Raw genomic sequence first — 27,859 nt, 5'->3', positions numbered from 1 at the left:
CGGTTTAGATAACTCCTACGGTCCTAACAGTAGAGTAACTGTACGTTCTGTAACCTTTTGACAATTTCTGATTTTATGGGTTTTGCAATGCATCTATAATAGAAAATCTTCAGCAATTCTCCTCATCAAGACTTTGACATATGACATATGTTGAAAAAAAAAAAAAAAAAAAAGGTATGCGGTTTATGATTGTGTTGATGGATCCCTGTGCTCCCATCACCAAAAAAACAACATTCCATTGTTGTTTGTCGATGAATATATGTTTTGGAGGTTGTTGTGCATCGCAAATGTCAAATTCAAAACATAGCATATTGATCAAGGACCGTTGAAAACAGAATAAAGGTTCATAGATCTTTGGACTTTTGATGGGCTGTAACAGTATGGACTAATTTGGGCCTGGAATAGATAGGGAAGCCCAAAAGGCTGGACTTGGTAGCTGGGCCCGGAATCGACACCCACAATGTCTCTAGCCGAAATTCTATGTTACAGCAGCAGTAAGCCCAGCCCAATACTGGTCTGAAATCATTGTTCCTATCCAAAAACCAATGTTGCTGTCAATTCTCATTCTCTACAGGTTTTTTCATTATTTTAAGTTGTTTCGCATTTATTATCAGTTTTATTTTTATTTAAAATAATAGAAAATATTCCAAAATCCATAATAAACTTTTGTCTATTATGAAGTATGGTGAGAATTTCATTTTCTTCATTTATACACAAGTTTACTTAAAATTTGAAAATAATTAAGATGAGGGTAAAATAGTCAATACATATTTTTAATTTTTTTTATATAAAACCCATTTTTTCCCTCTTTTATCACTTGTTCACTATTATTTACTAACAATTTTTTTTTTTGACACCAAACTTATTTTTTACTCCATAATTTATTTTTAACAAAATTCACCAAACCATTTTTCATTATTGACCTATAATGAATTCTTGTACTTATTTCTTTTAAATATGTATAATAAAGAAAGGGAATTGATACCAAAAAGAGCCTAAAAGAATGTGTGATTGAAGCTGGATGAAGTCTGGAGCAATAGTGAAGAAGTAATTTGAATCTCACCCAAACCACCAGCCACAACATGGCTTTTGGATCTTCTTCCATTTCTCTAAAACATTTATGATCAAGCAACTAATGTTTCTTTTTACCACTTTAAATCTCTCACACTTTTGGGATTACTATATTAATAGGACCACTACTCCTGGCAGGACTACAATTAAAACTCTACATATCTCGGCTTGCATTATGTATAACCAAGGTTTAAAATATCGGTATCAAGTATAGTGTCAATCAAGTGATTTTAAGAGATTCTATCATCCTATATCGAGTATTTTATTGGTTTGATTAATGTATTTTAGTGTAGTTCAATGGAGAAACGTATTGAGATGTATCGTATCTGTTGGGTCAAATATGGATACATATGGACTAATATTATATGGTACAGTAGTTTAAAAACTTGTGTGTAACTGTCTCATAATCATCGTATGTTTCTTTTTTATGAAAAAAAAAGGAAAAAAAAATCCAATCGGATCCGTGAACTTCCAAGTCTCTCTAACTCTCTTCCCTTCGTGGATATGGAGGCGGACGACGTTGCAGTATAAATGTTCGCCTGCTCGCGGCCAACTAAAGAATTAGAAAGATTGCAGTCATGCTCACTAAATCAAAATCATGCATGGTATATCGATTGAGTTTCCATCGGAGAAATATGATTCTGCTCTCTGCTTGAGTATACCATACTAAAGAATTTGGTTGAGAAATCAAACTTTACTGCTTTGTAGAAAGAAAGAAAATACACACAGCAAGCTGATGTTTCATTCAATTCGAAATGCATGATTCGATTGAGTTTCCATCGGAGAAATATGACTCTATGTTTGAAAAATCAAAGTTTACTACTACTTGGTAAGGGAAAAAAGAAAAAAAAAAAAAAACAAGCAAGCTAATATTTGTTTAATTAATTCAATTGGAAGAGGCTAGGGTAAGTAGTTGGTCTAGCTGTGTTGGTTTATTAATAGACCAATCAAATCATCAAATCATACCCGAAAATGGTAGGATTTATTTGAGGCAGCAGCAGAGCTTCTGCTCCTTGGGTACGATGAAGATTTGGTGGTGCTGTTAGAATGATCATCTTGTTGTGCCAAGTCGAAAGGCTTGTCCTCGTCAATCCTGGCGATGGTAACGCTGTGAGAGACACTCCTGGGCATCAATATTCCTTCTCCCCCTGCGCGTGACGACGTCCATGATGGGGGAGTTGGAGTTGGAGTTGGAGGAGCGGCTGTCGTGAAGGACCCTCCTGGAGGCAATCCGCATCAACTCTCGCAAGTCCTCGTCGCTGGTGGCGGAGGATCTATTTGAGGAGGAGGCGACGCTGAAGCTCCTGGGCAAAGAGGACGACATGGCGGATGCAGTGGTTCCGAATTGTCCCCCAGACCTGATATCCCCTGCGCACGACGTCAGGCTCTGGACGTACCAATCCCTTGCCACGCGCAGAGCTCTCAAGGGTGCGCTGGCGCACCTTCTCAACCTGCAGCTTTGTTTGTTTCCTTTACCTGTGCTCATGTTAATTAAATTTAACCTTTTTCCAATTCGTAGCTAGCAGTGCTCTAGCTGTGCTCACCCCTTATCATCATCAATTGGCTTATTTGCAGCTTCAAGGCTTCAACTAGCTACTTACGCACGCACGCACGCACGGTACCATGTATGATGTACCACTGCAATATAAAGTCTGCTGCCCTGCCCTGCCCTGCCCTGCACATGAAAACGTTAATCCCAAAGAAAGGAATAATAAGATTCTTCAGCCACAGACCAACTGCAGGAGGAATCGAAGAAATTAAGTTAGACACTCCCTCAAGTACTTAAGCCAGCGAGGAACTGATGGTGACTATATATTATGGAGATGCAAATAAATTAGGCACCGTGGACGGCGCCACCAAAGTAAATTGGAGTAAAATATTACTCCAAATTACAAAGGAAAATTAAAATGATTTTAAGTAGTAGTAGGTTCATGGACACTTAATTTCTTCATCATTTTATCATTTTCTCCATTATATATATGCAACTGTTGCATTGCATTGGTTTGAAATATCTCCCTACATGACAACAACCATTCAACCAAGATCAAATTAACCAGTGTTCAATTATGTGGTAAAATCTGGTTAGCTGTATGTATTTTAGTAATACTACATCATTTAAGTATTCACAGCACCGTTATCATATGATTTAATTAACGATTATATATATACTTTTCATGAAAGAGAGGGTGTAGATGAATAAGTCAATGTTTTGCTTTCTTCATTACGCATCAATGAGTTATTTTACACGTTAGTAACTTGATTTTAAAATAAATATCTCTAAATGAAGACCACCATCCACTTTGATCACAACCTCTCCCCCAACCCCCCAAAAAAAAAAAAAAAAATTCTATCGACTAACCCTTAAAATATGAAACAAGACTAAGTCTGCACTTAATTAGTCAGGATTGGAACTGGCACAGTTTGAGTGAAGAATCCCTTTCGAATTTATAGATATCGTTTAGAATTCATATTGAAAGTAAGATGACACGCATAACATGCTTAAATAAATAATATTTGAATAAGTTGCCTTCAGTGATAAAATATCCGGAGGATGAGGATCAAGTTGACTTTTATATATGAATCAACACCTACCGAAGATTATTGAAAATGAAACTTATATATATAACGCGTGTACGTATTAGGTGATGGTGAATTAATTCAGATACTATACCTTGATGTAACCATATATATCCGGAGTTCATTATATATGCACATAAAAACTGAGCTTTTTCTTAAGGGGAACAACAGGCCAGCAATGCCATCTATCTTAGCCTAGCTAGCCTTGTACTATATATGCACATGTTTTGGTCCCTCTGTACTGAAATTCAAACTTTGTCGACTTGTTCCTCTTTTGGGAATCACACAAAAACTGGTATATATGCCATCACTTATACTAACTCTGATGGTTCATATTTTCAGATCTATATATGCTGATATATGGCGCTAGGAGATCGAACAGGAGTAGGAAAGGTGGAAAGATCGAGGCTGCTGCTTGCTTCGGAATGTATTAATTATAGTACAAGGCTAGGAAATGAGGGAAACTAAAAGGGAAGAATGAGCTGGCTAAAATGAAATGGGTTTGATGGAATGAGATAAAATGGGAACAAGTCGACGGGTACAGATCTTTAAGAATTTTGACTTGGTCGTTGCAAATGAGTTAGACAAAGGTCGCTTAATTAACTTTGTTCACTAATGGAGGTTTAGAATGTGTAATCAGTCGGGTTTACATCCTTTAAACTTGAGGGTGTGCCATACATTCAATTTTTTCTCTCACAAGTCACAACTCAGCTGAAGAGGTGGGCCGAAAATGATCTGTGTCAAGTGGGGTATGAGAAAGGAAAGAAAAGAAAAGTTAAGTGCGCATGGAGAAAATCCAAATCTTCATCGGGCTGCCGGCATACATGGCCATTGGGAGCTAGGCAATTAAGTGTTGTAGTTATTCTTTTTTCCTTTTTCTTTTTTCTTTTTTTTTGGGTGAAAAGGCAACAGCTGAATTTGAACCAAATTGTTATAAAATTAATATCACGGACAATCCTATAAGAAAAATAAAATAAAATAATAAATACTTAGTATAAAAGTTATCCCTTCCAGATGGCCTGAATGTATAGACTTCTTGTTGAAAAACACAATTACGTACATTCATCTACTTGCACATAAACAATAATTAACATAATTGAAATGCATACATCGTATACACTATCTTTAAGTATCTAAACATCCTAAATATTGCACATGGGTTAATAATGTTTTTTCAACCCTTCTAATGCAAGAGTGTACATTGGAATAGATGACACTCAGGGATCCTAAAGCTAAATTCATGAATCTGCTTTTAATGACAACAAAGGTTTTTATTAAAATAATAATAATAATAATAATAATAATAATAATAATAATAATAATAATAATAATAATAATAATAATAATAAAAGAAAAAAAGAGGAAAAGAGGAGAGGAAAGAGCGAAAAAGGAAGAGAAGAGGGGGGGGGCGCGGGGAGTGAAAAAAAAAACATTATGAATTAGTACCTAGCTTTATATAGAAACAAAGTCCTTCTTCATAGTGTTCTTGGAGTATTTCTCTATAAAGTTCTAAGAGTCTTGTGGCTGTAGTGCTAAGATTCTAGTGTTTTAGATTACATAAAATATTGATAAGGAGTTTGTATCAATCAGTATTTCCTTTCGGTACAAACTCCTAATCAATATTATATATCTGAAAAATCAACTAATATTCTAGCTGCCATTTCATCTCAAGCATATGTGGCTATATGTCTTTGTGAGTACCAATTGTAAACTTGTTCTTGTATGTAATAACTGATGTTTGATTAGCTGTGGGACTTTTAACATCACATCGATAGAACTATTGGAAGTTTGATCAACTATGGAATTTCTAACAGCAATAGAACCCTTAGAAGTTGATCAGCTGTGAAACTTCTAACAACAGTAGAACTCTTGGAAGCAATCCTAACCGCATCTGCTTGAGATGAAGTGGCAGCTAGAATGTTGGCTGATTTTCGAGATACATCCTTAACAATAATGCTTATGAGAGGACAAATAACTTCACTCACCTTTTATGTAAAAGAGCAAAACACATCACTTAAGATTGTCTTCAAAATACGTCTCTCTTATATTAGGGTTTCTTTGTTAGCCATTCAAATTGGCCATCTAAAAAACACCCATTGACTATATCGGTGTGGAGAGTACCCAACCTCTAGCAAATTCAAATTTTAAATCCAAGTAAAAAAAAACCGCTAAAACTACAAAGACCAATAAAAATCATGTTCATCAGAGACTCAAAGAGAAGTCGGTTGAAGGCCTTAACCGTATTGGGGCTAGTAAATGCTTACAAGTAACAGAATGGAGGATACACGTACGTTTCTGAAAACTGCATCTACGTATATCATCCATGAAAACATTGCTTTCTGTTCCTCTCTGTTGAATTACCTAGAATTGATTTTAGTCTCTTTATTTGTACTCCCGGCGGTAGAACCCATAACGGTCGTACCAGTAGCATCAAGGGCCGCTTGGGACGCCGTCTATTGCTGGCCTAATATGAGCTGAAACTGAAAGCATAATATTATATTTACAAAATTTACAAGTCGCTAGGTCTTTGTTATTTTTGTTTTCCGGACTGTTATCAGTACTACTACTTGAGTGTGAGTGAGATTAGGGCACTAGTACTGGGGGCGGCCGGGGTTAAATAATTAACCATATTTAGGGTCTAATGGAGCCAAGGTTGTTGGAGAAGAGGCGTTTGAGCTGTGACCAAACGAGGTCGCCTATTGAGAATTTGGGACCCTGCAGCCACATGAAGCTAGAGCTGCTGCTGCTGCTGCGTCGGCGGCCACAAGAAGGAGAGAAGAAGACGCACGATGATCAAAGGAGGGAGAGGAAGGGTTGTTCTGCACCTCGAGGATGATGCTTCCGCCGATTTCTCTTGTCAACAATTCCACTGTCTTCTTCTTCGAGTCCTCTACCACGTCATTTCCCGATAAATCAGTAAGGAGAAAATATCCAATTGCCCTTCCTCCACGTGTGGCGATCTCTGCACTCTTCACCGTCATCCCATTTTCCCTCAATATCCTGGTGACATCTGAAAGTAGTCCTACCCTGTTTCTGGTGTAAACATTGAGTTTCGACCCCTGCATGAAACAACAAATATTAATTAATGGGATTAGGATGCAGCCATGCAGTCGAGAATAATAATTAATTAATTAATGGGGGCTAGCTAGTGAACAAACATGAAAAGCTCTCCGTTCAACGGCAGCGGCCAAGCAATTGGTGAGTCTCCGTTTCTCTGCCTCCGTATCCAGAGTGCAGCCGTCCAGGTGACGTATGTAATACTCCTGCGTGCAGGTGCAGCAAAGCTAGCTATGATTAATATGAGAGAGACTTGGAAGCCATGCAGGAAGGCAGGTACAATTCAGAAACAGATAGAGAGAGGGATTGAAGAAATTAATAAGAAGCCGGTCGAGGAGAATTGAATATCAGAAAATGATCAAGCTAGCTACCTGAATAGCAAAGGAGGCTTCGGAGCCGGCGGTGGCATGGAAGACGGCATACTTCATGTCAGTCAAGGTGCAGACGGTATCGAAGAGAAGCCTGGGACGGTCCCTGCTTCTCACGGTCACCACCGAGTAACCTTTCTCATTGCAACTCTCTATCTCTGCCGACACCTCGCTGCTCGTCCTATCCACCCTAGTTATGCGGCTACGATTTTCTTCATCAGAAGATGTCGATGTAAATTCGGTGTCCATGTCCACCAGAGGGGACCATCATCATCATCTGGTGCAGCCGCCTTTCCATCTGGGTTCGGCCCCCTAGGGCTACGGAGTTAACCATCCTGACTGTGGCGAATGCCTTCCGTCCTACGAATCCTCCAACCACGCACTCCTCCCCCATCCCCATGCCCATACTCTTATTCACAAACTGCAGCGGATGATGATGATGATGATGATGGTGCGCCCCAACTACGCTTTCCAGTTGTTTCTCCACGTGGGAGAGACGTTCTGGGTCCAAGATGGGCCCGCCGCCATTCAACTCGTCCTCCACGTAGATGATGGAAGCAGCGTGGTAGTTGTGGGTCCACGCCACCGCCGAGACGACGTGGCACCCAAGATTGGCGAGAACCGCAGCGATCTCCGACAAGAGTCCTGGTCGATCCCGAACTGTAAGCTCTATGGCGGTGATGTGCGCCGGCGATGACACAAGGTCTGCCCCCACAATCCTTCCGAGGCACGTTTCCACCTGCCTTTCTTTCCCTCTTCTTCTTTCCGCACCCAGTGCCTATGATCATGAATTTACAATTAGAGATATATGCATCTTAGTAAATTCCAAAAGAAAGGGGCTACAGAGTAGATCTAGAGAGACAGAAACCTGTTGAATGTAGTGAATGAGGCTCTGGTCCGTCAGTTTGAGGCCGAGTTGATCAGTCACATGGAAAACTGTTCAAGCAGAGACATTAGAAACATGTGGCTGGCTAATTAATTAATTAGTAGCAAAGAGATCCAATGGAAAAAGAAAAAAAAAAAAACTAAGGAACGGTGAAGGGAAACTTGCCATCCATGAACCAGCCGCCGTCAGAAGAGATGTAAGACTTTGAGATAACAAGGTCCAGATCCGTCAGCACTTGTACCATCTCCAGTAGTATTCCATGCTTGTTTGCACTATCAATCTATCAAAGGCAATTAATCCTTTGTAATTATTCAAAAATCATAATTAATTAAGGTGCATATATGCTTATATTTTGATTTGCAGCAGGGGGCCCTAGCTAGCTACTCAATTGTCTCAAAACCAAATTGCACGTTAGAGAACGAAACAGGAGGTGGAGGTGAGAAGAGAAGGATTTCTATATATTTACCTTCACAAGAGTGCAGTCATGACGTGTGTCGTTGTCGATACAAACACTGTGCGTTGCCAATTCGCCAACATATATAATAAATACAAAAAGCAACAACAATCTTACTCTTTCCAAGAGGAAACAAAACAAAACACCCACAAGACAAAAGCGGAATAGAAATAGTGAGACTGTTGGGGGATGGGATCACCTTGGTGGATGGATTCTTTCGCTGAGCGAATCGAACTCGGGATCGAAGTAGGGTTCATAGTCATAGACTCTTTGCATTTTAAAATCGAGCATATCACTTCTTTAGGTCTCTCTGTCCGTTTACAAATCTAGTCCTTCATCACCTAATTCATCGAATTGGGGATTGGGGAGAATATAAATATATATATATTAGACAACAAGCATGAAAGGCTAATGTTAAGAACTCAATCCTCCATACCCATGAAGAGACAGACAGTCTTCACTCTATAGAGCAAACAATCACCATTACCACTTACCAGAACCTGGGAAAGAAAGAACGACCGAATCGAATATATACAAAAGACAGTCGTACTACTACTTATTACTTACCACTTACCATGAAGAAGAAAAATAATTAATTAAGCGTTTCAACACCACGGCACAATGAAAAACCAAACAAACAAACGAGCAACTCTGAGGATCCTATAAAGCCGCGTTGGGACGACATTGATAGGCGTCAAAATTGAAAGGGAAAGTATAGAAAAGCGCGAAACTGTTGCTGTGATGGTAATTCGGGAAAGGATGGAATCAATCCAAGAAAAACAAAACGAAGAAACGGCCACAATCTACATCGTCAAAACGAATAACACAAGAACAAAGAAATTAACAAACCCCACAACAACTTGACGGTGAATCATAAAACTCTTCAGTTTTCTCTTCTAAAAACAATGTACACAATAGAATCACAACCCGTCCGTGCTCGTGCTCGTGCTCATGTAACGAAAGGAAAAGGAAATTACCTTCCCAAGAAGTCGACAATCCTCTTTGAGTTGAAGAGGAAAGAAGCAATCGCCGCCCGTTGCGCTAAAGCTAAGACAAGAAATTCAATCCAACTTGACTTAAAACTTCATTTTTAGTTTTTTCATTCTTTAAGTAAGGTAAGTAAGAAAACCAACGAAAAACAGGTAGAGAACAAGCGCGGGCACGTGGCTGTGATATGAGTTTTCTCTTTCTCTCGGCTAGGAATGAAAAAGAGCGAAAATTAGGGCGAGTCACATAACAGAATCCATGATTAATCTCCTACTTTTTTTTTCTTTCTTTTTTTTAAACCCTAATCTCCTACTTACTCAGGGAATGGAATGCCGTGGCAGAATGTGGGAGCTTATGGGAAAATAAAAGTGAGAAGAATTCCAAGAACTGGCGTCTGGCGGTGGGCCCCATCCCCATCCCTCTTAACGATTACTGACACCGTGACGGTCATGAATTGCTTGACACGTTGGCGTCTAAAGTACAACGTGGCATTCTATGGTTTTGAGTTATTGTTCAATCTGAGCGGCTCCATCCCGCATTTGCAACCACGTGTTCATCCGCGATACGGTTCGGTTTCGGTTTAGTTCCCCAATATCAATATGGGTTCACCAGCATCTCCAAATCCCCTCGGTGATTGATGCAGACAATATAAAGAAAAACCACAGCTTTCATGGTCAACTGGGCTGTTAATGAATTATCATAGCCCACTGTGTCTCTGCTGCTTCTGCTTCCACACCCATGGCCCATGATGACCCATTACCCATACCCATAACCCTTAACCCAACCAAGCTGATATTGGCAAAACCGGGCTGATGATCCCATGCCTAATCACCTGATTCATTATTCTTATTCTCTGTTTTAATTTTTGTTGGTAAATGACTCGTTATTCTTATTTACGACGTGAGAATAGAAAATTTATAAAATCGAAAATAGGTTAGATGATCGTCTCTCACGGGCATGCGCAAGTGCATATGAAAAAGAGAAGATTCATGCTGGATAGGACTCACGGGACTGATGGTTTGAATAATAAATCTGAAAGTAGTCATATTTGGTGTTTTTATATAAAAATATATAAGACTCTTTTACAATAATTACAAGTAATTGAGAAAATTATAAAAAAAGGACTCTTTTACAATCAATACAACTGAGAAAGTATAATATATAGAGTTTTCAGATTAAAATTTGAATTTCAGAACTTAAAATTTTAAATATTTGAAAAACCCTAATGGATTTCTATTAGATTCTCTTTATCACCATCTCGCTAAGGTATCAATTAATCATGGTATTGATTTCAATTGGACTTTTGCAAGGTGCGAAATCTCGCTGAATCGCCGATAATATAAAATGTCATTTGAATTTTAAAATGTTATATATTTTATATATATATGCAATAGGTTATGTAAAGGTTACAAAACGTTAGTAGTCAATTTAAAATTAATAAAATAATAAAATAATTTAACTTAACAAATGATGTAGTAATGTTTGTCTGGTTTTTTTTTTTTTTTTTTTTAATTTATTTATTAACAATTACATGGGATAACAATAGCCACGTAAGTGGCTCAAATTCCAAAAATAACTCAGTCACGAATATAAAAAATGCTATAAATAACGATGATACAAATAAATAGTGAAAAATAGCTAGATATCTTCTCGGCAATCCGACCATATCGGTGTTCGGGGGGATTTTGAATCCCCGGGTAGCAAAATTCGACGATTTTCCCTTCCTTGGAATTTTGAGGCAATCATGGTTTGACGACTTTGGCCTTTAGGCATTTGATAGATTACTTTTCTTATACTAAGTCTTCATGTTAGTGATCCACTGAATTGTAATCTAACTTTTAAACCAATCAAAAGACTAATCAACCATGTCTTTGACTTTTATCTAATATTATTGTCTTCTTTTTTGTTACAGCCTAATATCGTCTATTTTTTCTTTTTCTTTTCGGTACAAAGACGGGGTTAAACAACCCAAAGGAACAAACAGAAAACTTAACTTAAACAAGACTCTCTATCCACCATGAGAATTCCTTTCTAACCCAGTTGGAGGATCTGGGAAGAAAGCCCATGGGTCTAAGGGACAAAGTTGCACCCTAGACATCCAATCAGCAGCTTTGTTTGCTTCTCTACCAAGATGAACAAACCTCACCCTTCCATTAATGCCTGAAAGGGTTTTATTTCCTCAATGAGGCGAACAATACTCCCTTGTGCATGCCTACAAGGGTCGAGGAGAGCAACAGCCTCCTTAGAATCAGATTCGACCTGAATCTGACAAAACCCCAAACTCCAAGCCAACCTAAGGCCTTCGATGATCGCTATTAATTCTGCTTCAAGGACTGAACACAAAGGGAACTTCCTTGCAAAACCTCCCTTGTACCAAATGCGTGGCATACAAAATTTGATATAATTCTAGATGTGAAGGGGAAGAAAGCAGATTTTTTTTTTCTTTTTTCTTTTCCCTTTTGTTAGTCCCTTACCTTTTGTCCATTAAATACAGTATAGGCTTTTTTATTTCGGGTTATATAGTATATGGTATAGACTTGTCACTTGTTACAACTTACAGGTGACAGCAAAATTGACATTCAAACGGATGATATAAGATTCAATTTTATTACATGGTCCTTCATAATATTTTTTCTCTCTTTTTTTTTTTTTGGGGTGTTGCTGGGATGTTGGGGAGTTGCACATCCTAATATTCAGGTTGTAAAGTATCACATAGAAAATTGGTACACACCAATAGATTGACTCTGAGAATTTTAATGTGAACATCAACCATTAGGCATGAATTCAAAGAAAATGTATCATTTGGTTCAATTTTTTTGTTAGATTACGTTAGGACCTGTTTGATAACTCAACAAGTGTTTTTGTTTCAAGAAACACAAAAAACAATTATAGAAACACATTTTTAAATTCTAATAAAACTTGCTTCCGGAAGTAGAAAATTTTCAGTTATGTATAGAATAGTCAAATTCCATAAATACCTTTTTTAAAATGATTTTCCACCAATTATTCTGCTTCTTTAAACAAGAAATACAAGAATTATTTTTTTCAATGGATTATCAAACAGGTTTCTAGTTCTCTGTTGGAGCTCTTGATGATACTAAATTTTAAACCACATAATCCCAATACAAAGTCATGCCAAGTTTAGAATTGGCTTAATGCTAGTATGTACTATTGAGAAATCAATGCATATAAATATAAAATTGGAAGATAAACTTTCTCCATATAAGAAAATGAACCTACGTTGAACATAGAAGTTCACAATAAATGAGAGTTCTACTTAGAATGTAAGATTATAAGAGCAAAATCCTATAATACAATATTACAATAAGAGAAGCTGCCTAGAATATATATATATATATGAATTACTAAAATTGCAAGATATACACTAGTCAAGTTCACATTGATATGTAATAGTATCTAACAACACAATCATCAAAGATTAACACCTAATGAGTAAGAGGTTAATAGCTTAAATCTCCTCTATATGTATAAGTTACAATTCCCAAAAGGTAAGAAGAAAATACCTATGATGAACAAGAAAATAATAGTTTTTTTTAGTTGCGTTTGAATTTAAAATTAGATGATTATGGGCAACTATGGACTAAATCTCCCTTTCTTTTTTTTAGAAGGAGATACGATCCATATTATATTAAGATTCATTTCCTTTTCTTCTTATAGCCTCAATTTAATAATTCCTTCTTGTATTTTATTGGTATTTAATAAAATAATATAAAATTTAAGAGTTTGAATGGGGGGTAATGTAACTAAGGATGCCAATTCATATTGTATGTCATTTACCAAATCAATTAAATTGTGTTTATACTGGATTAGATAAATGTGGACGATAGGAGTATGAACAAAATGATACAAATGCGCCATATTATTCCGAATATCGAAACCATTTTTTACCGCTTAATTACGTTAGGATAATGGTATATAACATACTTGCGTCATTTATTGGAATCTAATAAGGCTAATATATAATATGGGATAAATTTATTCAATAAAGTACCAATTAATATCCTATCAAATAATACAGATTTCATACCGGATTAACACCCTTAGATGAAGGAGTCCTTAGATGATTGATCATTTGAAAATTGAAAATCATACCATTGACTTTTGTTAGAGAAAAAGAAGGGGGAAAAACCCAAGAATTTTGGGTGGGTCATGATTCTCATTTCTCACAGGTGGGGTTGACAAATGACATGTTTGAATGAAGAATTAATTTGCAGCGGGTCAAAGTTATCCTCCTTCGCATCAATCTTATCTTATGGCCGGGTACAGATAATCACGGTGTGTAGTTGAGATATACTACTATACTGGGACTCCTTCAGTCGTCTTTGAAAATTAAGTTAAGTTAAGCTAAGCTAAGCTAAGCTAAGCTAAGCTAAGAAGCACATATGCTTGATAACTGATGATGAACCAGAAATCCCTGGAAAACTCCTCAATCCACGTGATAAGTTGATTCCCTCTACCCGTCCCGGATCCGAACTCCTTATCCTAATCGAATCTGACGCCACAATATCATAATGATCCTATATCTGGCAGCTGCCAGAGGCCTTTTAATTTCCATGAAAAGAAGGAAGATTAAGAGTAAGGAAACCAAAAGGGAAAAGAAAAAAAAAAAAAGATAAGGGTAAGGAAACATGAGAATGAAATTAACAGCTCTCTTATTGAAGAGATTATAAATTTATTTTTTCTAATATATATATAACAGCCCATAACATACATATAAAAAAATTAAAAAAAAAGGGTCCCTTGTACTTTTATGGAAAAAAAAGAAAAAAGAAAAATGAAGAGAGTCAAACCTGAGCTGCTTCAATCGTAATAGCAGATTCCGGCAGAGATCCGGCATGGAAGAGAAGAAAGACACGGACGACGAGAGTAGACGTCGGTCTTACATATTTCCTGGCTAGGGGGAGGGGAAGATTGTTAACAACGAGTCGAGTCGAGTCGAGTCAGTTACTTAGTAATTAATGAGATCGAGCGATCGATCGATCGATCGATCGAATTAAGAAATGCTCTTCTTTCCCGGACGATCGGCGACTTTCAAAGTCTCAGCGATGATCTTCTTGGCACGTCTGCTTCGGATCTCGACCTTAACGCTGGAGCTCTTGTCCATCTTTATGTATGGTTTCTTGGATTTCTTCAGAGCTCTCACCTTTGACTTGATCGACTCCACCAGGTTCCCTAGTTGGTTTGCCATATCTCTGTATATATAATTATATATATATATAATCCAGCAGCCACCTGCAGGCGATACAGACAATTTTGTCTGTCTCTCTCTCTCTTCTATTCGGCTCTCCGGCACTGCTGCTGCTGCTGCTGCGGCGGCAGAGCGGAACAGCACAGCCGTCCACACGCACGACCACCTCCACCAGCACCAGCACCAGCACCAGCACCAAGAGGATGATGAAGGAAAGAAGACATGCACAATTAAGCTGCCCCTCCCTCGAGAGTCCAGAGGAATCCTAGCTAATAAAGTGTCGTGTAGATTCGAATGTCCTCCCCAGAGTAGCACCTGTGTATCTATCTATCTATCTCTATTTTTTCGTCGTCGTCGTCGTCGTCGGAAATCAAAGGTCGCTCTTATTTTTCCACCCTTGGGGGTTTCGTTTTTCCTTGTCTAGCACTAGTATTAGTATATGAAGGGTTATGAACGTTATTCTGTGGTTCAGTCCTTCAGACTTGTCAATTGAAGCGCTTTAACTACTCCCTCCTTGTAGTACTGATCCAATTTATTCAATTCGTCTCCCAGTTGAACTTTTCAACGCTTCCAAAGTAAGAAAAATAATCAATGATTTGCTTGCAAATACTGACATACATTAATTAAATTGAGTTTTTTAATTTTCGAATCTCGAATTGTGGTTACGTAATCTTTATTTCGATCCAAACAATACGACGCGCGGTAGTTACGTATGTAAATTAACATTCACGCTCTCCAAACTCCAAAATAATTGTTGGTCTTCTCTCTCATTCTCTCTTCCGAGTTCTGAATAGAACAATTCTGTATTCTCTTCGTCTGTCTCAGTCTGACCAACCATCAGAAAAAGGTTGGAAAAAAAAAAACCTCTTTTTTCAGAGAAAATCATGCATCTTCGCTGAGGAACTCTCTATCAACTACCTAATTTTAAATTGCAAAACAATATTGTTAGCTCCGTTGATTTCTCAGCAATGCATTTGAGGTCCTGCTCGTTGACTTTTTTTAAAAAATTTATTTATTATTGTTTATCGCTTCAGTTAAAACTTAAATGCGACGTCGACAATTACCGTTCAACCACATGGCCACTGCCGGTGTGACTTGGAACAGAAAAGGGTTGATCTTTAATTAACGGCCGGCCCCAGTTCCTTCGATCTTTTCTCTGATTATAAGAAGATAAGAACAAAATGAGCCTATATATTATATTAAGCATAGTTGCAATCAATCCTCAAGAGAATGAATTTAACGACTTCCCTTCCTAGTTAATTCCTGCTCCTCTTAAGGGAGCTGGTCAGGCATCTGCAGCTGCCAAGGCATCGCAGTTTGTCCCAGAAAATTAAAGAAATCCAACCATCAATTACAACTTTCTTGTTATCATCTTCATCTCCACCAATAATATATATATATCGTAATATCGGCCGGGCCGGGTTGTTAGGTATTTTTCTTGGTAAGATAGTCGATCGTTATTAGGTATTTAGGTATGAAATACGTCCAAATTCGTCCAAGGGCACCCTTCCATCCCCCTTCCCTCCCCCAGAAAGAAAGAAAGAAAGAAAGAAAGAAACGATGGATGCTACACTGCGGGCAAGAACGAATCTTACAATTATATTAATAGTACGTTTGCTTTAATTGATAAGGGTCCTAGTCAAATCCTCCACATAAATAATATTTATTATTTAGTATCTGACTCAATGTTTAAATTAATACTAATTACTGCACACACCCTCCATTTAAATTATCAACCCTATAAATAAATAAATACGAAAATTGATTATTATAACGGATAATCAAATTAAGCATCGGAATTCCGCATTTCATGCAAATCTTTGAAAAAGATTCGTAACACTTCAAAGGCGCGCTTTTTGTGGTTATTTTTTTAAACGAAGCTTTGTTCAACCCAGTTTTGTCTATCTTAATTATATCCTCACATGGTAATTTTATATATAATTTAAATATAAGATTAGGGTATTGTCGCTCATCTTGAGGAGATTCCAACTCTAGAACTCAAAATATCATGAAATATTGATTTTTTATCAATTAAATACTTCCTCAATGTTTCAAACTTCAAAGTTCAAACTTTCAAAGATATACCTTCCTTTAGTGTTAATTATTAAACCTTTTTTGGCTGAATTTAGTTAAGTCCATTTTATTGATTATATGGTAGGGTATCTCAACATTGCCTAAGAACTTTCCTTTTCTTTTCTTTTCAAATGAAAAAAACTAATGTGGAGCCGAATTTCAAGACTAATTCCCCATAAAAAGAATTAGACTTTGTTACTCTTGCAATTTCTTGCACTCTTTCCATTCCCCTAAATCACCCTCATCTCCTTCCCTCATTTTGTAAGCATGTCAAAGATCTGGGTCTTACTTCACTAGAGATATCTTTACTTACTAGGATGAATTGACCAAAATCAACTTACTGTAAGTATAATTCCTCATCCATTACTTTCCCATGATTAATTCTAAAATCTTCCTTTGTTAACCCTTAATCACCTCACATCTCCACCCCTTTTAGCTGAACAAATAGCACTTAGACCCCCTCTTAGTTGGATAATGTCACTTATCTCCCATTTTACCTAACAAATATATCAAACACCTCCAATCTATTAAATATATTGGTTAAATTTAACTTTTACTATTAAATATTTTTCTAAAACTTCAAACTACCCTTGACTGAAAACACTTTTTTTAGTTTAAATCCTAAATTACCATGATCACCATAACAGTCAAAATACTATATTACCTCAATTAAAATAATTGTTAAAAATTAAAATACTATACTTCAAACCCTTATCTTTAATTATTAAAACCCAAACTTAAATTTTTTTTTCTTTTCAAACAACTAAATAAAAGGCATACTACTTGATATCAAAATGCAATTTAATTTGAGAAGATGAAGTGTCAATTCTCTCTTTCTCTTTTCTTTTTTTTAAATTTTTTTTTCTTTTTATGTTTAAATTAAATAATCGAAGTTATTTAAGGGCCGTTTGGTTACATGATCTAGGATTTCAATCTGATTCATCGAGAATAAACCCGTTTGGTTGTAACAATTCTAGATTCATGATCTGATTCACTTTTTAGATGTAAGGGTGAATAGATTTATGGGGAAGGGGTGATCCGGATTTCAAAAAGCTATACAATTGTACATTCACAAAAAACATGTCGATCAAAAAATAAATTTTAGGATAAATTCACAAATTTCATTCCACAACCAAACACTTAATTTTATAAGTATAACATCTAAATTTGAAGTCTAGATATTTGAAATCTCAGTTATTTAAAATTAAGGGTGTTTTGGATCAAGATGTCCCAATTCAAATTGCGTGCATTCTGGTATCAAGTAGCACGTGCTTTTTTAGTTGTTTGATTTTAATAAAATTAAAAAGAAAAGAAAAGAAAGGTACATTGTGGTTTTAATCATTTAAGTTCATTTGGGTTTTAACTATGAAATTTTAGTTTTTAATGATTATTTTAATTTGAGCATAATTTAGTAGTTTAACTACTGTGGTGATTACACTAAGTTAAGGTTTAAATTTCAAAAAAAAAAAATTCAGCCAAGGGTATTTTGAGATTTTAGAAAAATATTTAACGATAAAAGTTAAATTTAACCAAGAATGTCAACAGAGGAGAGGTGTTTGATATATTTGTTAGGTAAGAAGGGAGGTAAATAACATTATCCAACTAAGAGGGGTCTAAGTGCTATTTGTTTAGCTAAGAGGAGAAGTAAGTGATATTTACTCAAACCTAAATCACCTTCACTTAATTTTATTATTAAAACCGGAAACTATCTCCGTATGAATTAATTTAAATATCTTTCTTTAAATATTAAAAAAACTCCTACAACCTTTATTCTTGCTGAAGCACTTTGCTTGCAACTATTTGGTGGACAAGTAATTTGATAGCCTGAGGCGTGGAAGTCGAAGAATTGATTTCTCTAATGACAAGCTGCAAGCATGAATGAGAAATAAATATTATCATCATATCTCTATTTCATTATGGATTAAATTAAACTAAGTGAGGTATGCTGAGACTAGGAAGGCCATTAGAGCACATTCTCCACATAAAAAATTTGATCTTTGGAAGTGTAGCAGAGTTCCAAATCAGTTTCCACATAGAGGGAGGGAGCCTGAAATGGGAATGATGGTTGGATGAAGATGGTTGATTGTTCAACTGTTGTTGTTGTTCAGTGCATAACAAGTGGTATGAACTTTTAACCGAATGAATACCATTTGAAGAAGGTCCCCAAACTTGAATATCATCACCTCTTCTTCGATCAGGTCTGATTTGCATTATAGACTTTTATATCCTAGGTGTTGAAGAGCATATGAAGAAGTGGTAAGTTCCAACTGCCATCAGAATTAAGTAGTTGTTGGACTCTGAGAAATTGGCAATCAATTGGTTTACTAGAAGTAATACGATAACCGAGTATTGAAGATCCATCACCCACATTCCACTACATGTGTTTACAGTGTTTCACATAAAATATAAGAGGATATCATTTTTATTCTTATTATTTTTTTTTAACGGATATAAGATCAGCTTCTGTACACCTCAACTACAGCCGAAATCGACAAATACCATAGAAACATTATAGGAAGGGTATCCATGCCAACTGGCAGATCCAATAGCCCATAATGATCAGGTTGTGGGCCAACTGCTGGTACTATTTATCCGTTATCCATAACGCCCATAAAGCCCATTACCAGCCTAAAACGGTGTTCCTCATCCTCATCCGCTCACCCGGAAGGAAACGCAAAGACCAGAAAAAACGCAGAAAATACAAAAAAAGATCCAACTCCAACTCCAACTCCAACTCCATTGGCATTGGCCACCAAGAAACAGCCTCAGCTCCCTCGTCTTCCCTTAGAGCTATAGCGCCATAGAGCTTTAGGGCTATAGGAAGGGGGAAAAAGAGGAAAAAATTAAGGAAATTCATTCTCTGCAATATCTGCTACACCTTGCACGTCGTCCATTTTACAGGTTTCTTTCTTATCTTCTCGAGCCTCTGTTTTTTTTCTTTTTTCTTTTGGGGGTGAATGCTCAAGCCTCTGTTTCCCTACTCTCAGCAAACGATTTTCTGTAAAATTTGAACTTTCTCACCTCCATCATCAATCTGACATGCTCAAAACCCTAAAACGTTCAACTTTTGTTCCGTCTTCGACTCTTCATCATGATTGGTATACAATTTACAACATTATAGAAAACCAAACTACCCTGGCGATGGAGGAAGCTCCTATACGGTTTAATTTTTGAAGGTTTAGGGGTATGCGCTATTCTTCTACATGGAATTGCAGTTGTTGTTGCAGAATGGATTCGATTTTTCACGGAGGAGGAGGAAATTGATTTTGCTACTCGCAACGCTTGGCTTCACTGGTTATGGTGCCTATAAGATCTATAATTCGCCTTCTGTGGTGAAGAAGAGGAAGAGGTTTTTAAAGCTTATTGGGGCTTTCATTTCCGTGGTTGAAGCCGTATCCGATTCTGCGGAGACGATCTCAATCGTTTCCAAGGACTTGAACGAATTCCTTCAATCAGATACGGATCAAATTCCAACCAGTCTGAAGCAGATATCCAAAATCACCAAGTCGGAAGAGTTCTCTGAGTCGCTGGTTCGGGTGACGCAAGCTCTGGCATTGGGGACTTTGCGAGGTTATCGCTCTGATACCAGCACCGGAGGTGAAGTACGGAGGACCACTTCTGATTTATCTGACCGACTTATGGACAGGCTTTTTTCTACCGCCGGCTCTGGTTTCGCTTCTGTGGTTGTTGGTAGCTTTGCCAAGAACTTGGTCTTGGCTTTCTACTCTGATGGCCGATCTTCGGGAGGTTCGGGCCCCAGCCACCATCAGTTAATTGCGCCTGATTCCTCCTCAGCTCCACCAAGATGGGTAAATGTGTTATGCAGTGACAATTGCAGAGGGCTCATCGCTGACTGCGTACAGCTATTTGTAAGCACTGCAGTTGCGGTTTACCTTGACAAGACAATGGATATCAACACTTATGATGATATCTTATCGGGTTTGACGAATCCCAAGCATGAAAGGAAGGTTAGGGACATACTGGTTTCTCTCTGCAATGGTGCTGTGGAAACTCTTGTGAAAACATCTCACCAAGTGTTGACAGATTCAAGTTCAAATTCAAGCTCAAATTCTCCTTCCTTGTCTGTTGGTCAAGGGGAAACTAGAATTACTACCAGAGATGAGGTTTATAGGGAAGCATTATCAGTGGAACCAAAAGAATGGAATTCACTGGATGGAATGAAGGACGGCGGTTGGGTAGGGAAGGTATCTTCGACGTTGGTAATTCCAAGCAATAGGAGGTTCCTTCTTGATTTGACTGGAAGACTGACATTCGAGACAGTAAGATCTTTCCTGGACTTTTTGCTATGGAAACTATTAGATGGTTTGAAGAAGAGTTACCATATTGTCCGTGAGGAGGTCTTTGAGAGGGGCATGGAAGTCCTAAGATATATCAGTGCTAAGGCATCTGTTATCATGACTCTATGCCTTTCTTTGTGCTTGCACATTGTAGGTGATTCCAGGGTGTTAATGCCAGCGTAATTTGTGATGCCCTACCACCCTTTCTGTTCATTTAGCAAATTCATCTCACACCAAACTGTAAGGAAATATTGTGGTCTCACTTGAGAATCTCGCAAGCAATTAGGATTGAACCACCCCAATTGATAAATCTTAAACCTTTTCCTTTCTTATAAGTCATTGGCTTACAGTATTTTTTTGCGTAAGCTTTTCTACACGTATTCAAGTTTCTACAGAATGAAAAGTCTCCCCTCCTCCCACCCCACATCACCCTTTTCCAGGCTCCTGATATATATTATTCTATTCCCCAACCCCAAACCAAACCACCCCCCCCCCCCCCCCCCCCTAAAAAGAAAAAAAGAAGGTGAAATTTGTCCATCAGGTGATAGTGTTCACAGGTTGCTACCAACCCACATGGTTGGTAGTAACTAGCAAGATCCATTGACAGTCTACTTGAAGCAATCATGGATGCAAAGGAATCTCTGGACCACTCAAGTGTTTTATAAGGCCTGTTACGAGTTGGAAAGTATAGTGACATCAAGAGTGAGTGTATAGATGCTGGGTACAGGTCAATTTTTGACTTGTTACTTTTCTAATGATTATTTGTTGGCATTGCTACTTTTAATTTATGAACTAAAAGATTAACTATGATAGGTTGATCAAATATTAATGGGTTTCCTTTTACATTTTTTTTCAATTTTATGATAGTGGATATGACATGGTACAAGTGTAAAGACGTGTGATTATTATTACCTGAATCTGTTCTGTTGTATTTCAATTGTTATAAAACATGGATCTGTAATTGACCAACAGTCTTGAAACTTGGTTCGTTACATTCATAAATCTATCTGTCTGTATATTTATTGGTTTCTGTACCCACTTCTAGTTTTTAGTGTGTGAATACTGTTATCATCCAATAAGTTCTTTCTTTCCTTGTTGTATGTTTCAATGCTTCTGAAGGCTGAAAGTGAATAATTTGTTCGCTCTCTCCGGTAAAGAGAAATGGTTTGTTCTAGATCGAAGGAACGACAAGATCCAGAGGAAGATTCTCTCAATGATCTTAGGAGAAGCTTGAGGGAAGACATGCATGGCTGAAGCCCTGTATCGAGTATTGACCTCCAATTCCCCATTTAGATGGGGGAAAACCTAAGTAGTTGTAAGCTATAAGATGATTCGGTCCACCAAGGTAATTTTTGTGTTCTTTCAAGGGTCAAATGAAGAACAGATGTATCATCTATATTTTTTGATCTAAAATATTCTCTTTAGTGATTTTAGAGTTGTAAACAGGCTAGTTGTTCCCAGTTGTCACTGATGAAAGTAGTGAAGATACCAATCCTGGGAAGACATGGCTCATGGATTTTTGGCAAACTCTGATTCCTTTGAGGAGTGTGGTTCGGTATGCAACAGGTGTGTGTTAGAATTTTGAATTATCAGGAAGAGGTTTGTAACTTCAGTAAATCTTCCACGTATCTTCTTGATGATAAGAGTATATAGAAATTTAGTTTCGCAAAAAAAATTCAAAATTTAACTAGACGAGGACTTATGCAAACATACGAGAGCTAGACTTAAAGTGATTCACAACCTCTCAGGAGTTAAAAATACAGTTGAAAGACAGATTTTCTTGTGGAGTGGCTCAGCTCTGAGGTCGAAGTCAAATTTGGATTGTGATTCAATTCCATTACACTCTCTTGCAAGCGAAATGGTTAGATGTTCACTTTGAGATTGTCATGTAGAGTCCTAAACCGCAAAACTGACCTGGTCATGACTTGACACTAATCAAACATGCAGATTGTCAGCTGAGTAGTAGGTAAAGGGTTCAACTTTAGTACTGCACATTAAATGCATTCAAGTCTGACTGGTAAACTGTGCTTTAACAAATATAGACCACTGGACCTGTATAAATATAAATAAAAGAGAAGGCATTTCTTTGTCATGCATACACAGGGACGCAAAGTTTCGTGACATGATTCTAACAATTTCACTCCTTTCTGTCGAAAGAAGATGTTATACACGTTGATAAACGTATCAAAGTTTTATGCTATCTGAATATCTGATTATTGGATGGCTTTGGAAGTCACAAGCCAAGCTAGTCACCTGAAGCATAAGGTTGGTGTCCACCTGATTTTGCTGGGCTTCCAACACCTTCCCGTCACCGCAGTCTGAGATTGACTCACGGATTTATACTGGAAATCTGTACTAACTGAAGAAAATTCCAGGTGCTCGCTTGAGAGGAAGATCAAACCATATATGACCTTCCCTTAGCATTTCCTAATTTATGGACAATGCATATTCGTTTTTTACCAAAAACAGAAAATGCTTATTCGTTTTGAAAGTTAAAAAGTTGTACGAGTCCCGGGGTCTTACTCGTTGGCGAATGCCTGTTCCTTATTTAGAATTGAGTTCCATTGTAGCACATAGTTGATGGGAAGGAAAGTTTTAATCCTCATTTTTCGTTTAATATGTGAGAAAGTTGATTGTGTGAAGATTCAATAATTCATTTCTGCTTCTAGGTTGATTTTTTGGTTGTTAAATTACAGCTGAAGGATCAACATTTGAGGATCTAACACGTAGGTAGTGAGATCCCAAAGCCATTTTATCTTCTGAATTTGCCCCCATCGATCCGACTCCCACCCCTTGCCTTGTCCAGTACAGGTTGGATACTCGTAAGAGTTAAGAGGACTGCGCTCTTGTCACAAAACTTTACCACACATTTAAGAAAGTGATTCACCTCTAAGCATTGACATGGTGGATTAGAGGTGAGCATCTCTTCTAAACATGTAGTGAAAGGGTGTGAGGGGAGAAGAAGGCTCTATCCTCGAGGGTTGGCCAACCACAATATTATCGTATTGCAATCATGATCCACTACTCCCTCCCCCTGAAACCCCTCCTAGCGTTCGATATATAGTGCATTAATTCTCTACTTCATTTCTTCATCTTTCACCCAACATTCTACCCCCTACCATCTCAAGGCCCTAAATGCTATGACTAAATCTACACTCTTTGTCAAGGCAGTTCTTTCCCTTGATAGAGATATGGCAATGAATAGTGAAATTGCAACTCTTGTACCTTATTTTCCAAACAAGAAACCTATAAGTTATAAATGGGTTTACAAAAATTAAATTGTATTCAGACAACTTAATTGAGTGTTGTAAAGCATGTTTGGTCGCAAAGAATTATACTCAAATTGAAGGATTAATTTTCATGAAACATTTTCCTTAATTACTAAGTTAGTTACTATTAGAGCTTCATGTCGTCATCACTATCGAAGGATGGTCATCGCATAACCTAGGCATTAGCAATGCCTTTCCCCATGGCTATCTTGATGAAGACATTTATATGAGTCTTCTGCCCAGTTAGCATTGGAAGGGGGAGAAATTGGTTTATCGCTTGCATAAATTCTTAAATAAACTTAAATAGGCATCTTGCAGTTGGTTTTTCAAGGTTTCAAGTGCTCTTGTTGATCTTGGTTACACGCGATCTTGGGTTGATTATCTGTTTTCTCTCACTATAAAGTAGCTTGTATATGTTAATGACATTTTAATTGTTGGATCTACATTGCCGTTTTCACATTGTTTCCGAATTAACCTACAAAGGTATTTTCATACCCAACAAATACACGTTAGACATCTTAACTGATACTAGTCTTGCTTCTGCTCATCCTACTCAATTTTTAGTTGAAGAACACCTCAAGTTGACAATCTTTGATGGTGAGCTCTTGCTCAATCCTATGCCATATTGTTACCTATTGTGGTACCTTACTTATCTCACCATTACTCACCCAGAATATTGTTCAAACTATGAGAGTTCTTGGCAATTTATGCATGAGCTTTGTAAGCCTTATATGCATGTTGCCAAAAATTGATTGCTTACCTCCGTGGCTCTCTAGGCTTAATGCATTCTTTTATCCACTGAAAGTATGTTATCTCTTCGAGCTTATTTTGACTCAAATTGGGTGCATAGCCCCATGAGGTGACCTAGAACTACATATTGTGTATTAATTCCTTGGTTTCAACCCTTTTTGTTGGGAATCCAAGGAACAAAACACTATGTCCTAGTCATTTGTTGCGCACTTGCACCAGATAACATGCCAAGGACACAACCACTTGTGAAGTTCGTTATGTTGTACGGTACCTCGTTGAATACCTTTATCAATAACCAGGCTGTTTTGCTTATTACTGTGAACCCAATCTCCTATGAGTGCAGCAAGCACATAGAGATCATACACCAAGGCCCCTGCAGGTATTGATTGTTTCTAGTTATAGAAAGAGAAGATTTTTCATCCTTATCTTCAGCTGTCTGTCCCATTTGATGTCTTTCCTTGTTCCACTTTATTTCTTTCCTCAGTAATTTGTTTATTCTCTATTGTAAATTGACATCTTTCTGTATCTTTTACTTGGCTTTTATTGTTCTTATTTACCGCTATGAACATCGGTTGTATTTTTTTTTTGGTAATTAAAGAAACTAAGAAAGCTTCCATTAAGAACAAGAAGCATGGGTTGTACATGCTTATTTATTTTGAGAATTATAACCGCGAAGATTATTCAACTATTTTCTCCATTTCAAGAACATGAAGGGAAGAGAAAAGGTTTTAGGTGGTGGAGGCAGGCAAGCCAAAGTTCCTTTAATTTTAAGACGAGGTTCCTTAAGGAAGGCGTGGACAGCAGCTATAGATAATAATAAAATAAAAGAAAAAATTGAAGTCAGAATGCTTCGTAAGAATCTGGAATCTATCCTGTTAAGGTGCGGTATAGTACCCGTTAATTAATGATATCAACATCGAACAGAAGCAGCAATTCATGCTCGAAAAAACGCAAAGCGAATGAATACAAAACCTCATCAGTTACTCCATAGACAACGGATAAATTAATTAGTATGTATTTGGGCACACCACGTCTCTCAGAGTCTCTGAGGAGGACTGAGATTCATCTTTCTATCAAAACAGCAAAAAAGCAAAACAAACAAACAAAACATACTCAGCTAGATAAGGTGAACCATGACCACTCAAAAGCTCGTCCACGTCATTCCCCCAATTTTAAACCATAAACAAATGTATAAAAAAAAAATAATAATAATAATAATTTAAAGAGGCTATTAACTAGTCGCTGGTTCAGGTTCAACTTCCCCTCGACTTTTCAGCCGTAATTATGAATTAATTAAGTAATTAAAGCAAATGGAAATGGAATCTATATTTATTATATTTAATTGAATATTAGTATGTGGTAGTATAACCTACAAAGGAGTAACGTAACAAAGCTTTTTAATTAAGGACTTGTTGATCTTCTATCTTCCCATTGATCTCCTTCCCATCAGCATCTTTAGGGGGAACGGAAATTCAGAATATATAAGCGTCGGATGCCATGTCCAAATCCAACATCAATCGATCAATGGCTCCATCACCCACCCAGTACTAAACGGAAAAAAAAAAAAAAAAAAAAAAAAAAAATTCAATCAATCGCTCCAGAAATCCGGTACCTCCATCTACGATGACAGGATAGATTATTCAATATGTTCTAATTAAGTTCTCACTCAATTGCTTGGACTCAAAACAGAAAGAAAACAGTAACAAGGGTATAGCCAGCCCTTGGTTGTGATTTGATTTTCTGATGCAGCAAGGGACGGGAAAAAGGATTTAAAAAAAAAAAAAAAAAAAAGTAGGGACAATGGAGACCTTGAAAATAAAATCTATTAATAATTCATAATTATCATTTATTGATAGGGAAAATTCACGAAGGAAGAGATGATCGAAGGCGGAAGAAGAAGAAGAAGAAGAAGAAGAAGATTGTGATCATCATGGATTGGCATCCTGTGTGTAGATGTAGTCAGTATGAGCGTTAAGGGACCTTCTCATCAAGCATTCTTCCTCACCGATCCCATTGCAGTTCACTGCAGCGTCGGCGACATCCTTTGCTTTCAAATCCTAATCAAAAGGAAACAACACCAATTCGCATGGTTATGAATTAAACCCAGATTCTCATCTACTAATAACTAGCTAATTAATTATAAACCGATCGATCGAAATATATATTATGCTGGAGTAGTATGGTGGGGGCTGGAAGCCCCTGGAAAAGCCTGGAAGCTAGAAAGATGATGATGATCTGCAGGGCAATCGAATAAACATACCGCATGATCATGAGCAACGGCGGGTTCCGGGCGAGCGTTACATGTCACCGAACCAAAGACGAGAACAACTACAAGAAAAACTATGGTGATCTTCGACATTCTCTTTCTCTGTGGGCTTCTTTCTTTCTGGTTTCTGGTTTCTGGTGCATATGATATGATATGTTACTTCGAATTGGAATTGGAAGTTGAGCAGATTGGAGACTCAATTTATAGGGGTAATTGGAGCCAGGGACAGAGAAGACTATTCACAAAAGCGCGTGCGTGTCTGTTGTGCCTCTGACTACCTTAAAAATAAAACTGCCGAAACATACATAGTAACATACACAACGGAGGAACTCAAAATTGGAAAAGACAGAGAAAAAAATTAACCAGCAGTTAAGACTGGTGGGAGAGAGTCTTTTACAAATTAAAGGTGATCACATCCACATGTTTTATAATTTTAGATTTGATTTGGAAAAAATTATCGCGTTTTAATTTTATTTAATGGCTGAAGATTCGTTTTACATGACGCCATTTATAACCAGAGAAAAAAAAAATAGAAATTACAGAAAAAGGGAAGAAGAAACTTCCAAATTTAAGGAGAAAGAAGATATTTCACCA

General features: G+C 37.3%; 3 protein-coding genes and 1 pseudogene across 3 annotated transcripts; 1 reads left to right on the top strand and 3 right to left on the bottom strand.

The window, feature by feature from the left end:
- Window positions 1-6,279: 6,279 nt before the first annotated feature.
- ACR1 (ACT domain repeat 1) lies at window positions 6,280-8,704 on the bottom strand. The gene is given in 10 exon segments (XM_089155998.1): window positions 6,280-6,397; window positions 6,433-6,707; window positions 6,807-6,911; window positions 7,077-7,326; window positions 7,328-7,425; window positions 7,492-7,851; window positions 7,942-8,009; window positions 8,125-8,239; window positions 8,426-8,471; window positions 8,613-8,704. Coding segments are annotated over 10 exon segments (1,527 nt in total).
- Window positions 8,705-12,995: 4,291 nt separating this feature from the next.
- LOC149014415 (uncharacterized) lies at window positions 12,996-15,117 on the bottom strand. Its single transcript, XM_089156245.1, has one exon. The coding sequence runs from the start codon at window positions 14,607-14,609 to the stop codon at window positions 14,415-14,417; it is 195 nt and encodes a 64-aa protein (XP_089012371.1). The 5' UTR covers window positions 14,610-15,117; the 3' UTR covers window positions 12,996-14,414.
- A 4,212-nt stretch (window positions 15,118-19,329) lies between these two features.
- Window positions 19,330-21,446, top strand: LOC149014414 (protein PHLOEM PROTEIN 2-LIKE A10 pseudogene; annotated as a pseudogene).
- Window positions 21,447-26,687: 5,241 nt separating this feature from the next.
- On the bottom strand, window positions 26,688-27,454 carry LOC149014413 (phytosulfokines-like). Its single transcript, XM_089155712.1, has 2 exons — window positions 27,260-27,454; window positions 26,688-27,056 (listed from the first exon to the last, which is right to left on the bottom strand). The coding sequence occupies exons 1-2, from the start codon at window positions 27,356-27,358 to the stop codon at window positions 26,928-26,930; spliced, it is 228 nt and encodes a 75-aa protein (XP_089011838.1). The 5' UTR covers window positions 27,359-27,454; the 3' UTR covers window positions 26,688-26,927.
- Window positions 27,455-27,859: the final 405 nt, after the last annotated feature.

This window comes from Hakea prostrata, chromosome 5, assembly GCF_041222555.1.
Source record: "Hakea prostrata isolate BN-2017 chromosome 5, UWA_Hpros_2, whole genome shotgun sequence".
Taxonomy (NCBI): Eukaryota; Viridiplantae; Streptophyta; class Magnoliopsida; order Proteales; family Proteaceae; genus Hakea; species Hakea prostrata.
The sequence above is the reverse complement of the archived record's forward strand: the minus strand, read 5'-3'. Positions and strand labels throughout refer to the sequence as shown.

What these genes read in the sequence shown, in the direction of transcription:
- LOC149014415 (XM_089156245.1), bottom strand. Translation starts at nt 14,609, where the DNA reads ATGGCAAACCAACTAGGGAACCTGGTGGAGTCGATCAAGTCAAAGGTG.
- LOC149014413 (XM_089155712.1), bottom strand. Translation starts at nt 27,358, where the DNA reads ATGTCGAAGATCACCATAGTTTTTCTTGTAGTTGTTCTCGTCTTTGGT. An exon ending in CCGTTGCTCATGATCATGCG is followed by an intron (nt 27,057 to 27,259) that starts GTATGTTTATTC and finishes CCTTTTGATTAG; the next exon opens with GATTTGAAAGCAAAGGATGT.